Source organism: Notechis scutatus, chromosome 2 (genome assembly GCF_049901735.1).
Source record: "Notechis scutatus isolate UNSWTSFEM ecotype Mainland chromosome 2, rNotScu1.2, whole genome shotgun sequence".
NCBI classification, from domain to species: domain Eukaryota; kingdom Metazoa; phylum Chordata; class Lepidosauria; order Squamata; family Elapidae; genus Notechis; species Notechis scutatus.
This window is the reverse complement of record NC_142010.1, coordinates 45,531,917-45,543,078: the sequence shown is the minus strand read 5'-3', so window position 1 is coordinate 45,543,078 and position 11,162 is coordinate 45,531,917. Positions and strand designations below refer to the sequence as shown.

General features: G+C 42.9%; 1 protein-coding gene across 4 annotated transcripts in view; it reads right to left on the bottom strand.

Annotated features, from left to right (window-relative positions):
• The window catches only part of IRAK2 (interleukin 1 receptor associated kinase 2), a 24,121-nt gene extending 13,523 nt beyond the window's left edge, over positions 1–10,598 (bottom strand). For all 4 annotated transcript variants that reach the window (XM_026678644.2, XM_087954628.1, XM_026678652.2 and 1 more), the window contains exons 1-4: positions 10,107–10,598; positions 4,215–4,394; positions 3,020–3,184; positions 964–1,073 (exon numbers count right to left, since the gene is read on the bottom strand). In XM_026678644.2, coding sequence (XP_026534429.1) covers positions 964–1,073; positions 3,020–3,184; positions 4,215–4,394; positions 10,107–10,305 — 654 coding nt within the window. In that variant the 5' untranslated portion in view covers positions 10,306–10,598. The remainder of the gene's footprint in view (positions 1–963; positions 1,074–3,019; positions 3,185–4,214; positions 4,395–10,106) is intronic.
• Between the last annotated feature and the right edge of the window lie 564 nt (positions 10,599–11,162).

Sequence of the window (11,162 nt, the reverse complement as noted above, 5' to 3'; positions counted from 1 at the left end):
GATTACTTTCAATCTCAAGCCACACCACAGGCTTTCATTCCAAAATAACTATACCTAATTCTGGTTACCACTAGAATTGCCTACCAAAAAGTATACATTTCAATTTGATTTGGTTAGTGGTATAAATTAGTTTGAAGATATGACATGAAATGTTACTAAAAACTAATATAATACATTTTATTTATATTTTTCCTTTATTACTCTCTTGAGTCTTTTCTATTTTAACTGCCAGGTGCTAATATGCATTGTTTCATAACTCTCACATTGTATATCTTCAGAATACAGCATATTTGGATGTTCCTTCCTAGAATGGGATAAATATATTCAACCCTGAATATATGGATGGTTTTTCATAACATTAGACTGGGCAATTGGCTTAGTTTGTGTATCTAATGAGTGTCAAACTGATAATTATTTATTAATTGCATTTTAATACCAGATTCAGATCCATGATGTTTGTAGGATTTACTGCCTCAAATAAAGGATAATTTAGCTGAACTGCAAGATTTTGGACGGGATGTTATATTGTTGCTTAGCTTCTCTTGAAAAAAGCTGGGATCCAGGATTTGACAGCTGCCTTAAACTCCAACATCTTAACTGTTATGCTTTACTTTGCCTCTTGCATAATAACCCTATCAAACAATTCGTTTTTAATGAAATATTTATCTTATTTGAACAAAACATTTAAAGGAGATAGTTGCTAACTATGCACAGAATTATTTTTACCGATAAAAATATAGCCAATAATACTGATAATAGAGTTTTTAAAACTCTTATTGTATATTTCAAATTAATATCTTATTAGTATAATAGTATACTAGTATAAATTGGTATAATATAATGCTTTACTATCTATATGCTTAAGTAATATACTTTACTGACTGCAAAAGTATTTTGGCTAAATGCAATAAAAATGATCCATAGAAAATAATTTAAAATAGTGCAAGTTTTCCTACTCTTTACCTTTTCATTTGAGAAATCTGAGAAATTTGAATGTAAAGAATGTGGGAGGTCCATGGAAGTTGGTGGCAGAGATAAAGAAGGCATGTCTGAATCTACCTTTAAAAGAGGATCTGAAAGTAACAAAATGAAATACATTAGAGGCTACTTCTGCAGTTTTGGAGTCAGAGGAGAGGAATATTTGTTTCATTTCAAATATCTGTACTCAGAAAATTAAAACAGTTACAAATCTTCTAGCATTTTGGGTTGCAGATCCTAGTCAATTGTGACTGATCTTGACAAAGCAATGCAAGAATGTATCTAGTTACTATTCAGACAGAGGGCTACTAAGCAATTTTTTCCCTAGGCTACACTGGGAACTGGATGAAACATCCTGGAAGAGAGAAATCGCAAATTCATTTTTAGACTATTGTAAGGAAAATTGATCTCCTGTGGATCTGTTTACATAGTCATTAGAGGTTGAGTTCAACTCAATGGTGACTTTACTTCTTTATCCAGTCATCCTGGAGCTTTCCAGATGTCTAGAGTTCAAATTTTAATTATCCATTTAATGTTGTAAGCCACCTTACCAGGGGTGGGACCTAACGGCATAACAACCGGTTCGCTTTGCACGTGTGCATGCCAAATGCACATGTGCGCACTACTTACAAATTACCGGGTCTGGCAAGCATTCACCTGCTCCAGGTGACAAGCGGCACTAGAGCCAGGGCAGGCAGGTGGCCAAACAGATGACCAAAAGATCATCGCAGTGAATCAGTTTGGTGTCAGCTGCTCTTCGGAACTACCAGTTCTATAGAACCAGGCTGAACCGGTAAAATCCCACCCCTGCACCTTACCTTGTGGCAAGATGGGCAGGAAACAATTTTAATTAATAGATAAATCCATAGACAATGTGTCATGCTAGAATTTACGGGAATTGAAATCCAATATATGTGGCATATACCAGGCATGATATTCTGCTCTGAAAAAAAAATCAGGGCCGGCCAAAAGAGACCCCCCGCCGCGCGTCCAGGGAGCGCCCGCTGCTTTCCCTCGCCAGGGCCGGGCGGTGGCGTGTTGCACGGAGGCTGGTCTGTGGCTGGCCCAGCTCCCTTTTCCTGCCGCTCAGCGGCCTGCGCTCGGACTGCCCGGGCTCCGCTCAGGTATCCGGCTGGGGCTGTCAGGAGTTGCTACCGCCGGCGCAGCTCCACACGGCTCCAGTCCCGTGTTGTCTCGGGAAGGGAAAGGCAAAACCAGGAGCCGCTGCTGCCGTTGCAAAGCGCCGCCGCGGCTCTTCCTTTTTGCCTTTCCCTTCCTGAGGCAACGCGGGACTGGAGCCGCGTGGAGCCGCACCAGCAACTCCTGACTCGGGGCCTCCGAGGGGAGGGGAAGGAGGAGAAGAAGGGGTGGGGGGAAAGGGGGGGGATTCCCAAAAAAACCGGAATTCTGATTTTAATCGGAAGAATATCATGCCTGATATACCAATATAAGGAAAATTGCCGTAAGTGTGACTTATTGCTTAATATTATGCATGAGCCAGGCCATTATGAATAGTTCAACAAATTATGTGGAATTAGTCACAAGGTGATGTAATGCATGAGTCTAATCACTCTCCTGTACCCTAGGAAACAGATGCATTTTTGTGGTAATGGTTATGCAAGATAAGCCCGACAACTATGAACCTCTAGTGTGGAAAAGAGTTTAATTTGTTTTGATTGAATCAAGAAAACAAAGCATTACATTTGATAGTACTGCAAAATACTTCTGCTGACAGCCAGCTACCTGCAATTTGGCAGATCGAATCCCACCAGGCTCAAGGTTGACTCAGCCTTCCATCCTGGGTAAAATGAGGATCCAGATTGTTGGGGGTGGGGGGCAATATGCTGATTCTGTAAACCACTTAGAGAGGGCTGTAAAGCACTATAAAGCGGTATATATAAGTCTAAGTGCTATTGCTATAGTACATTTAAGAAATAAGATGTTGCATATACAATTAGCAACTTCTTTCCTTTCTTTGTTAACTAAACAAAACTTAAGGTTTTTTTTTAAAAAAAAAGTCTAAATGCTTTTTGTACCATACCATTCTGTCTTCTATGCATCTGTGTCAAGTTTGGTAATAATGGTGATACTTCCATCCCATTTCCTATTTTCTCTTTATTGTTCATCCCATGCTGATGTGGCAAGTCACTCTCCTGTTCAGGGCACTTGAAAAGAGACCTGGCAGAATCATGGTTGTGTGACTTCCCTGTAAATATAAAATACATTGGTAGAGAATTTCTAATTGTACATGTGTAGAGCCAGAGCAGTAGGATATTGAGACTTGCAAATTCAATTCAGATGGGTTTTCTACTCAAAATACTTGCATTTACACTTGTATAGATAGGCCTCGATGAGAACAATCTATAATAATATATAAATTTCAATATCTATTTCTCCATAATAATCTTTTAATTTTTTCAGTTATACAGGTAGTTCTCGACTTACAACAGTTTATTTAGTGACTGTTCAAGTTACAAGGGCACTGAAAAAAGTGACACAACCATTCTTCATACTTACGACCATTGCAGCATGGTCACGTGATTTACATTTGGATGCTTCACAACTGACTCACATTTATGATGGTTGCAATATCCTGGAGTCACGTGGTCCCCTTTTGCAAATTTCTGACAAGCAAAGTCACTGGGGAAACCAGGTTCATTAAACAACCGTGTTACTAATTTAACAACTGCTGGGATTCACTTTAAAAATGTGGCAAAAAAAAAAGTCGTAAAGTGGGGCAAAACTCACTTTAAAAATTTCTCACTTAGCAACATCAATTGTGGTCGTAAGTTGAGGTCTACCTGTATTTCATTTGTTTCTGGGTGAGGCATTGGGTGCAAACAAATGGCCTTCTACAATGAGTACAAGCTGCATTGAGATAAATATCTGAATTCTCCGAAGCAAATAACAGGAATTCAGGGAAACTGCAAATGCTATTATCTTTCAGGAAATTCCCATCTTTTCTTCAATGTTCTTTGTTAAAAACAATGCAGTAGAATGAAATTTCATACCGCTGGAATCTGCCAGGCTGTAATGCAGTGGAGAAATGAGAAGATTAAAGAAGAAAAGGCTAGGTATCAAGGAATATGGGGGAGGCAGAAGCAACCAGAAACATGTTAGTATAAATGAGTATAAACCTCATCTGATGGCCTTATTTAGCTTAGCACTTCTTATATCTTTTCTGCTCTTTGCATATTTTCACTTGCCTAGCTCAAGAAAAGACAGAAGGTACGTACAATCTGAAATCACTTGTGCTGCTCTATAGAACTCCAATTCCTGCAGAAGTTCCAACAATTGTTGGACCGTCGCAAGCCGCACTCCCCACCACCACATCAGTTCTCTTGTTATACTAATTCCTGCTTTTTCCATGCATTTGATTTTTCTCAGCTCAGTCTGGTCAGTTATCACATGAGATGCTGAAAGCAAAACAAGACAATTTTGATTAACAGGTCACTTTCCTTTCACACATATTTATCATCTGGTTGAACTTGTTGAATCTGAAAGACATGGAAACTCCCATGGTTTTACCTCAGAATTTAATCCAGAGCTTTATATTATTGAATGGTAAGTGGGGAACCTACTTCAGATATTGCTGTACTACAAATCTCAATTATAACCAGGATGGCAGATCATGGGGAAATCTGGGATTTGTATCTTAGTAACATTTGACATGTATCAAGTTTCTCACTATGATCACAGGGAATAGTTTTGACTGTGATAATTTTCTACATTCTCAGACCCTAAAATCTACTTTGGTGATGCTCCTTAGATTGAAAAGAAAAGTTTCATATAGCATAGCTTAGGTATCTGAATTTATTTTATTTTTAGCTGATTCAGTTACCAACATTGTCTACATCAGGGGTGGGCAAACTACGGCCCGCGGGACACATCCGGCCCGTTGGTCATTTTAATACGGCCCGCCTCTGAAAAAAAAATATTCCCCTCTGAAAAAAAAATTGGGGCCGGCCAAAAGAGACCCCGCGCCGCGCGCCAAAAAATTGCACACACAACACGGAGCTGGGCAGCCGCTTCCCTGGTAGCGGGGCCAAGGCCACCGCCCAGGGAACGCCCACTGCTTTCCCTCGCCAGGGCTGGGCGGTGGCGTGTTGCCCTGCGCCGCGTGGCCCCCGCCTGGCAGCGTGCTTCTCAGCTGGTCTCCTCCTCCTCGGCCATACAGAACAAACAGGCAGAGAAGGAGGAGACCAGCCGGCTGGTTGGGGGAAGCTTTCTGCGCCGAAAGAGGCAGCTACTAATCTCCGGCTTTGCTCCGCTTCTTCAATGGTCCGGCACCACCCTGTTCTTCTTGTGCTGCGAAAGAGGCGGCTAATGATCTCCGGCTCCGCTCTGCTTCTCCAACATCCGGCGCCACCCTGTTCTGTGTCAGGCCCAGCAAGTCCGAGCAGCCGGCGCACAGAACAGGGCAGCGCCGGATGTTGGAGAAGCAGAGTGGAGCCGGAGATCATTAGCCGCCTCTTTCGCAGCACAAGAAGCCTCCCCCAACTGGCCAGGTGCTCTCCTCCTTCTCTGCCTCCTTCTCTGCCTCTCCCCTCTTGCTCCTCACAGTTGCCCTGAGCTGGTGCGGTTCTTTACTTGGGCAGCCAGACGCCCGCAGCAGCGCCCGCAGCAGCAACAGGCAGTTCTGCCCGGGCTCTGCTCAGGTGTCCGGCTGGGGCTGTCAGGAGTTGCTACCGCCGGCGCAGCTCCGCGCGGCTCCAGTCCCGCGTTGCCTTGGGAAGGGAAAGGCAAAACCAGGAGCCGCTGAGCCTGAACCTCCGGTGCCGCTGCTGCTGTTGCAAAGCACCGCCGCGGCTCTTCCTTTTTGCCTTTCCCTTCCCGAGGCAACGTGGGACTGGAGCCGTGCCGGCAGTAGCAACTCCTGACTCAGGGGGCCTCCGAGGGGAGGGGAAGGAGGAGAAGAAGGGGGGGAAGGGGGGGGCGATTCCCAAAAAATCTTGTGCTGACCCGGCCCGTCTGTCAAATTTTAAAAGTGAATGCGGCCCCCCGAGCCAAAAAGTTTGCCCACCCCTGGTCTACATGATGACACAGATCTGCACATTAACAGTTCAGAAGATACAACACAAAACAGAATAATATTGCTTTAAGCCATGCAAGAGGACAGATGTCAACTAATGCTGTGGGTGTCTAGAAAAAAATCATGCAGCTCTTCAGATTTTGTAGGACTTGAACATCCATCTTCTCTGGTAACGTTGGCTAAAATTGGTGGGAACTGGAGGATCATATAATCTGGAAAGGTATATGTTATCCTACTTCTGCTTAACATTATTCTATTTATATGTAATAGGTAATAGTGACAATGGAGGTCTCACCACAATTCCTTGTCTTTTTAGCAGATGACTGGCAACTATAAGGAAACAGTGTTGGCTAAAGTTCTATGCAAGTCTCTTCATTGCCCATATAACACCCTATTTTACTGTTCCATGAAAAAGCTATAAATTGCTGATGCCCTAGAACTTGGAAGAGAGAAAAGCTGTTTCAGGGGTGGACCTCATATGCAGCACTGTATTCCTTTTTTTATACTGGCCTTTTGTAATCACAACAGCTTTGCCGAAAGGTTGAGAAGTCAATTGCTATGTTTCCTCATTTTTTCTGCTATCATTTATGAACATTAGTGGAGCATCAAATGACCAGCTATCCATCCATATGTCTTGCCCCACCAGTGAGTATTAAAGAAATAGGTAAATTTTATTCCAATTATTCAAGTAACTATCAAATTCTGCTGTTCATCTAGAGGTAATTCTTCTCATAGGTGATGAGGAAAGTAACTGCTTACACATTGGGATTCAATGTGTCAGCTTTTTAAAGAAAATACAGCCTCTCCTGGGAACAATTTAAATGAACTTTCAGGAAGGAAAAAAAAGGCAAGGCTTGAATACTGAAAACAAACAAACAAGAAATGTTAAGTAAGTACAGTATATTTAGCTTCATCTGAATTCCACCAATGAGATACATGTTCTCAGACAAATAAAGATGGAAAGATTTTCATTCAGTCTTTTCCCCTCCAAGAATGGAAAGACTGTTCAAGCTACAAATTTGGGGTGCAACTTAAAAGGAAACAGATAGAGATTAATCATCGTGGATTTGCTCCCTAAGGCTGTGTCACCATGCCCCTTAAAATGGTTTCCAGCTTTAGCAAGCAGCCAGGTAAACAACATAGTGATGAAAACTCACACTACGAGGGTTGGGGTAGAACCTTTGGTCCTCAGACTTTTGAGTAGGCTTCCCTTACAAGGTATGGGCATGCCATTTCTGACAACAGATTTTGTTTAAAAAAAATAATGGGGATAAGCAAAAGGAACTTTTGTGTTGCTCGACATTAATCCAAGCCAGAGAAGAATATCAATTTCAGCAAAACTAAGCTCCAACCAGAGTCTGAAACTTCAGCATATTTGTAAGGTAACATTGATTTACTACCTGTGAACTCCTCCCTCAATACTAGAAGTACAGATTTATTTTTAAGCACACCTTGAGATTTACAATCTGAACTACAAGGAACCTGAATTGCTAGCAAAAGGAAGTATTAACAGAAAATAAATCTGTGGTTCCAAAGCAAGCATTAAAGTGCTGGTTTTGCTATTACTGTTCCAAATGGGAGTGGACTTTCTCTTCATCTCCAACTGTCCTTGCTTGTTTAAATGCTGCGAAGGTTCCCTCCACTTTCCTTGTTTGTTTAAATCTGCCCCTTTCAGATTTGTACAGACCTGTTTTGCTTCTCCCTTGAGACTCCAACTTTTCCCTGCTTCCCTGCCTCATCCCCCTCCACCCTGCTGAGGAAGTACAACATCTGGCATCTATTGATAGGCATGTCATGGCAATTTCCCTTCACAAGAGCAGCAGAGAAATGAAAAAGAGAAGCCAGAGAGAACTCCAGCTGCCTTGGCTCTTCTGTTTGTTTATATACAGACAAGTGCTTGAGAGAAAAGGGACTCCAGTTGTAGGAACTTTAGTGAAAGTATCCAAACATTGGACAAATGAGTACATTCTTTATCTGTTTTGGCAACAGGACAGACATTTGCCACACCAGTGATGTCCTCTTTTTATTGTAAGACGAAGTACAAGACATACTTTGCATATAAAGTCCAGCCATTAAGTTGTTTGCTAGAAAAATCACTCATCAGCCGCAGAGACAAGACCTAAGTGAAGCCCAGCTGAGTGCCATATTTTCATGTTCCTAACTTCTTGAAATGCAGTAGCTTGCATGGCATAGGTCAACATCCTATGCAGAATTAAGATGGATTTAATACTGATAAGGAACATTTCTCCTAAACTACTTATAACACGGGTGTCAAACTCGCGATGTCATGTGATGTTTTTCCCATTTGCGGAGCTGGGGTGGGCGTGGCCTGCACATGACGCATAAAGCCTCTGGGCTGCCAGTTTGACCCCTGTCTCAGTGGTGGGATTAAAAAAATTTCATTACCGGTTCTGTGGGCGTGGTTTGGTGGGCGTGGCAGGGGAAGGATACTGCAAAATCTCCATTCTCTCCCCACCCCACTAACCTGCTTTCCAGCTCCGTTCTCCTGTGCAGGGCAACAAAAGAAGACCCAGCCAATCAGCTGGGACTCAGGAGGTAGAGAATAGATGGGGGCGGGGCCAATCAGAGGTGGTATTTGCCAGTTCTCCGAACTACTCGAAATTTCCACTACTGGTTCTTCAGAACTGGTCAGAACCTGCTGAATACCACCTTTGGATTCAACATGCATAAGGGCGGGAGGGGAGGTGTACCTTGGAGGCATCTTTCCCCTGCACAAGGCAATACCATACACAGAGGAGCTGCCCCACTCCTCATTGATGGGAAATCACTCCACAGCAGACTATTCTTCATTTTTCAGGAATGCAATCCCAACAGTTCATAAATCGTGACTCATAATTATTTGTGAATGAACTAAAAAGCCAACGATGACACAGGCTTTCTTATGTATGACATACTTGAAACTCCTCAGTTAATGAAAAACCATGTGGGGAAACTGAAATAACAATTTACATCCAAATATTCTCTGAGGACTCTTGTAGCTAGAACATACAAATGGAGACACCAAGATCACACTTTCATTAAGCTCTTTTTTATTTCAAAAGAAGGAAGAAGAGGTATAGCTGTAACAAAAAGCCTTTTATTAGAAGGGTTAAGCAATAAGGACAGATCACAATAAGTGAATAACTTTCAATGGAAATGCCTTTTGCTAAAACTACCGAAGCCTCTTAAAGGAATCATAAATCAGTTTACTGTTAAGGCACTTTTCACTGACAGATGAGATTAATTTTTATCATCTCCATTAAAAAAAGAGATAGTTCTTTTATTACAAAACAAAACAGAAGCCGAAATAAGAAATGCAGTTCCAAAATGATCCTGATCTTTCACACAGATGCCATATCTTCTTGAGAAATGCCCAGGGACATTTATTTGAGTAGATTTCTAATAAGACATTCTATCATTATTTTACCAAGACAGTTTAAATTCTTTCTGGCATGGGGGGGTGGGGGGGGTGGGCACACTGCCAGAATTTGCAATACCTAACATTTCAGTTCATTAGAGCAAAGATATACAGTACTTTTGTGAGGTTTTAAAGTGTGTATGTGTGTGTGTGTGTGTGTGTGTTTCACATTCACCAGAACAACTAGACACAAGGACAATTTTCCCCCATGCCATCACTCTGCTAAACAACTAATTCCCACAACACTGTCAAACTATTTAGTAAGGCCATTACTAGTAGTCTTCTCATCTTTCCTATTACCTATCTCATTTTCTACTTATGACTATAACTTTGCTGCTTGTATCTTTACGATTTATATTGTTTTATTTAGTTTCCTAGTATGATTTATGTTGATTGCTTATTTAGTATCCTGTGACTATCCGTAAGTGTTGTATCTTATGATTTATGATGAATGTATTTTTATGATGACTATGATTATGATTTATCACTTATAGATTATTATGTACACTGAAAGCTTATGCACCCAAGACAAAGTCCTTGTGTGGCCAAGCACACTTGGCCAATAAAGAATTCTAATTCTAATTCTATTCATTCACCTTCATTCTGTACAGCTGCCGAAGTAGAAGATCCAAACAGCAACATCCCCTCCCTTCTCCCCCACCCACTCGGTTTGCTCACCAAAGCGCATCCAGTCGTACTCGTTGAGGCAGTCCATCTTCTGGCAAAAGTCCTCCAGCACCCAGGAGGGCAAGTTGTGGAGGTAAGGAGACGGGGGACTGGACCTCTCCACGGAACAGGGCGGCGGCGGCGGCTGAGCCATTTCGCTCTCCGCTTGCGTCACAGGCCTGGGAATTCCCGTCTCTCTACCTTTAGCCATTCACAAGAGCTGTCCGTCCAGATGAGAAAGGGAAGGTGAACTTGGCGCTTTCTTCCCGGAGAGCGAGGCCCCGCAATAGCGCCGGACTCGGCTTCGCCTTCAGAGCGGCAGGCTAAGAAAGTCGAGGCCGCTTCCCCCAACTTGCCGCACCCCGACAGCTCCGTCCGAGGAGGAGGCGCGGCTCCCACTCAGCTCACCGCTCGGCTTTCAGACTGCCTGCCTTGAAAGGACTCGGCTCCGCCCCGAGCTCCCCGGGTTTCGCCCTTCCTGACATCAGTTGCTACACGTGACGCAAGAGTCTTTGCCTTTTAGCAAAGTGGGGCATTGCAAAACGTCAAGGGGAGCCTCGATCGCCCCGTTTCTAGATCACTTCTGGGAAAAGGAAACGAGGCATTGAAAGGAAAGGTGGCAACGCGGCGGGCGGGGGTAAACACTTTCGGGCGGCCAGAATTTGGGGAGGAGGGGGACGGACGGACGGACGACGCTTCGCTTACAGGAAAGGGCCATACTTTTTTTTTTTTTGGTAGATGCGAGCAAAAGGCTATTTTTGGCCCCAGGCCGGCGCCTAACATTTCTAAATAAAATTCTCCGTGCCCCTAACATCACTTACTTGGATAAATGGAGAAACAAGGGCAGTAAGGATGAATCAGTCTGCAAGGTTCTTTTTTTTTTTAATATATATAAGTTCAAGTGTCTAATTCTTTGAATTATGCAAATAGAAGTGTGAGAAGGTGAAAGCCTCTAGGTCTAAGACACAGTTACTAGCCTAGACCACAGATTGATCCTAGCAACCCCTGGAGCTATCGGTTAAACTTAAACAGTAAGACAAAAAGATCCTTAAGCTTTTCAGACCCTAT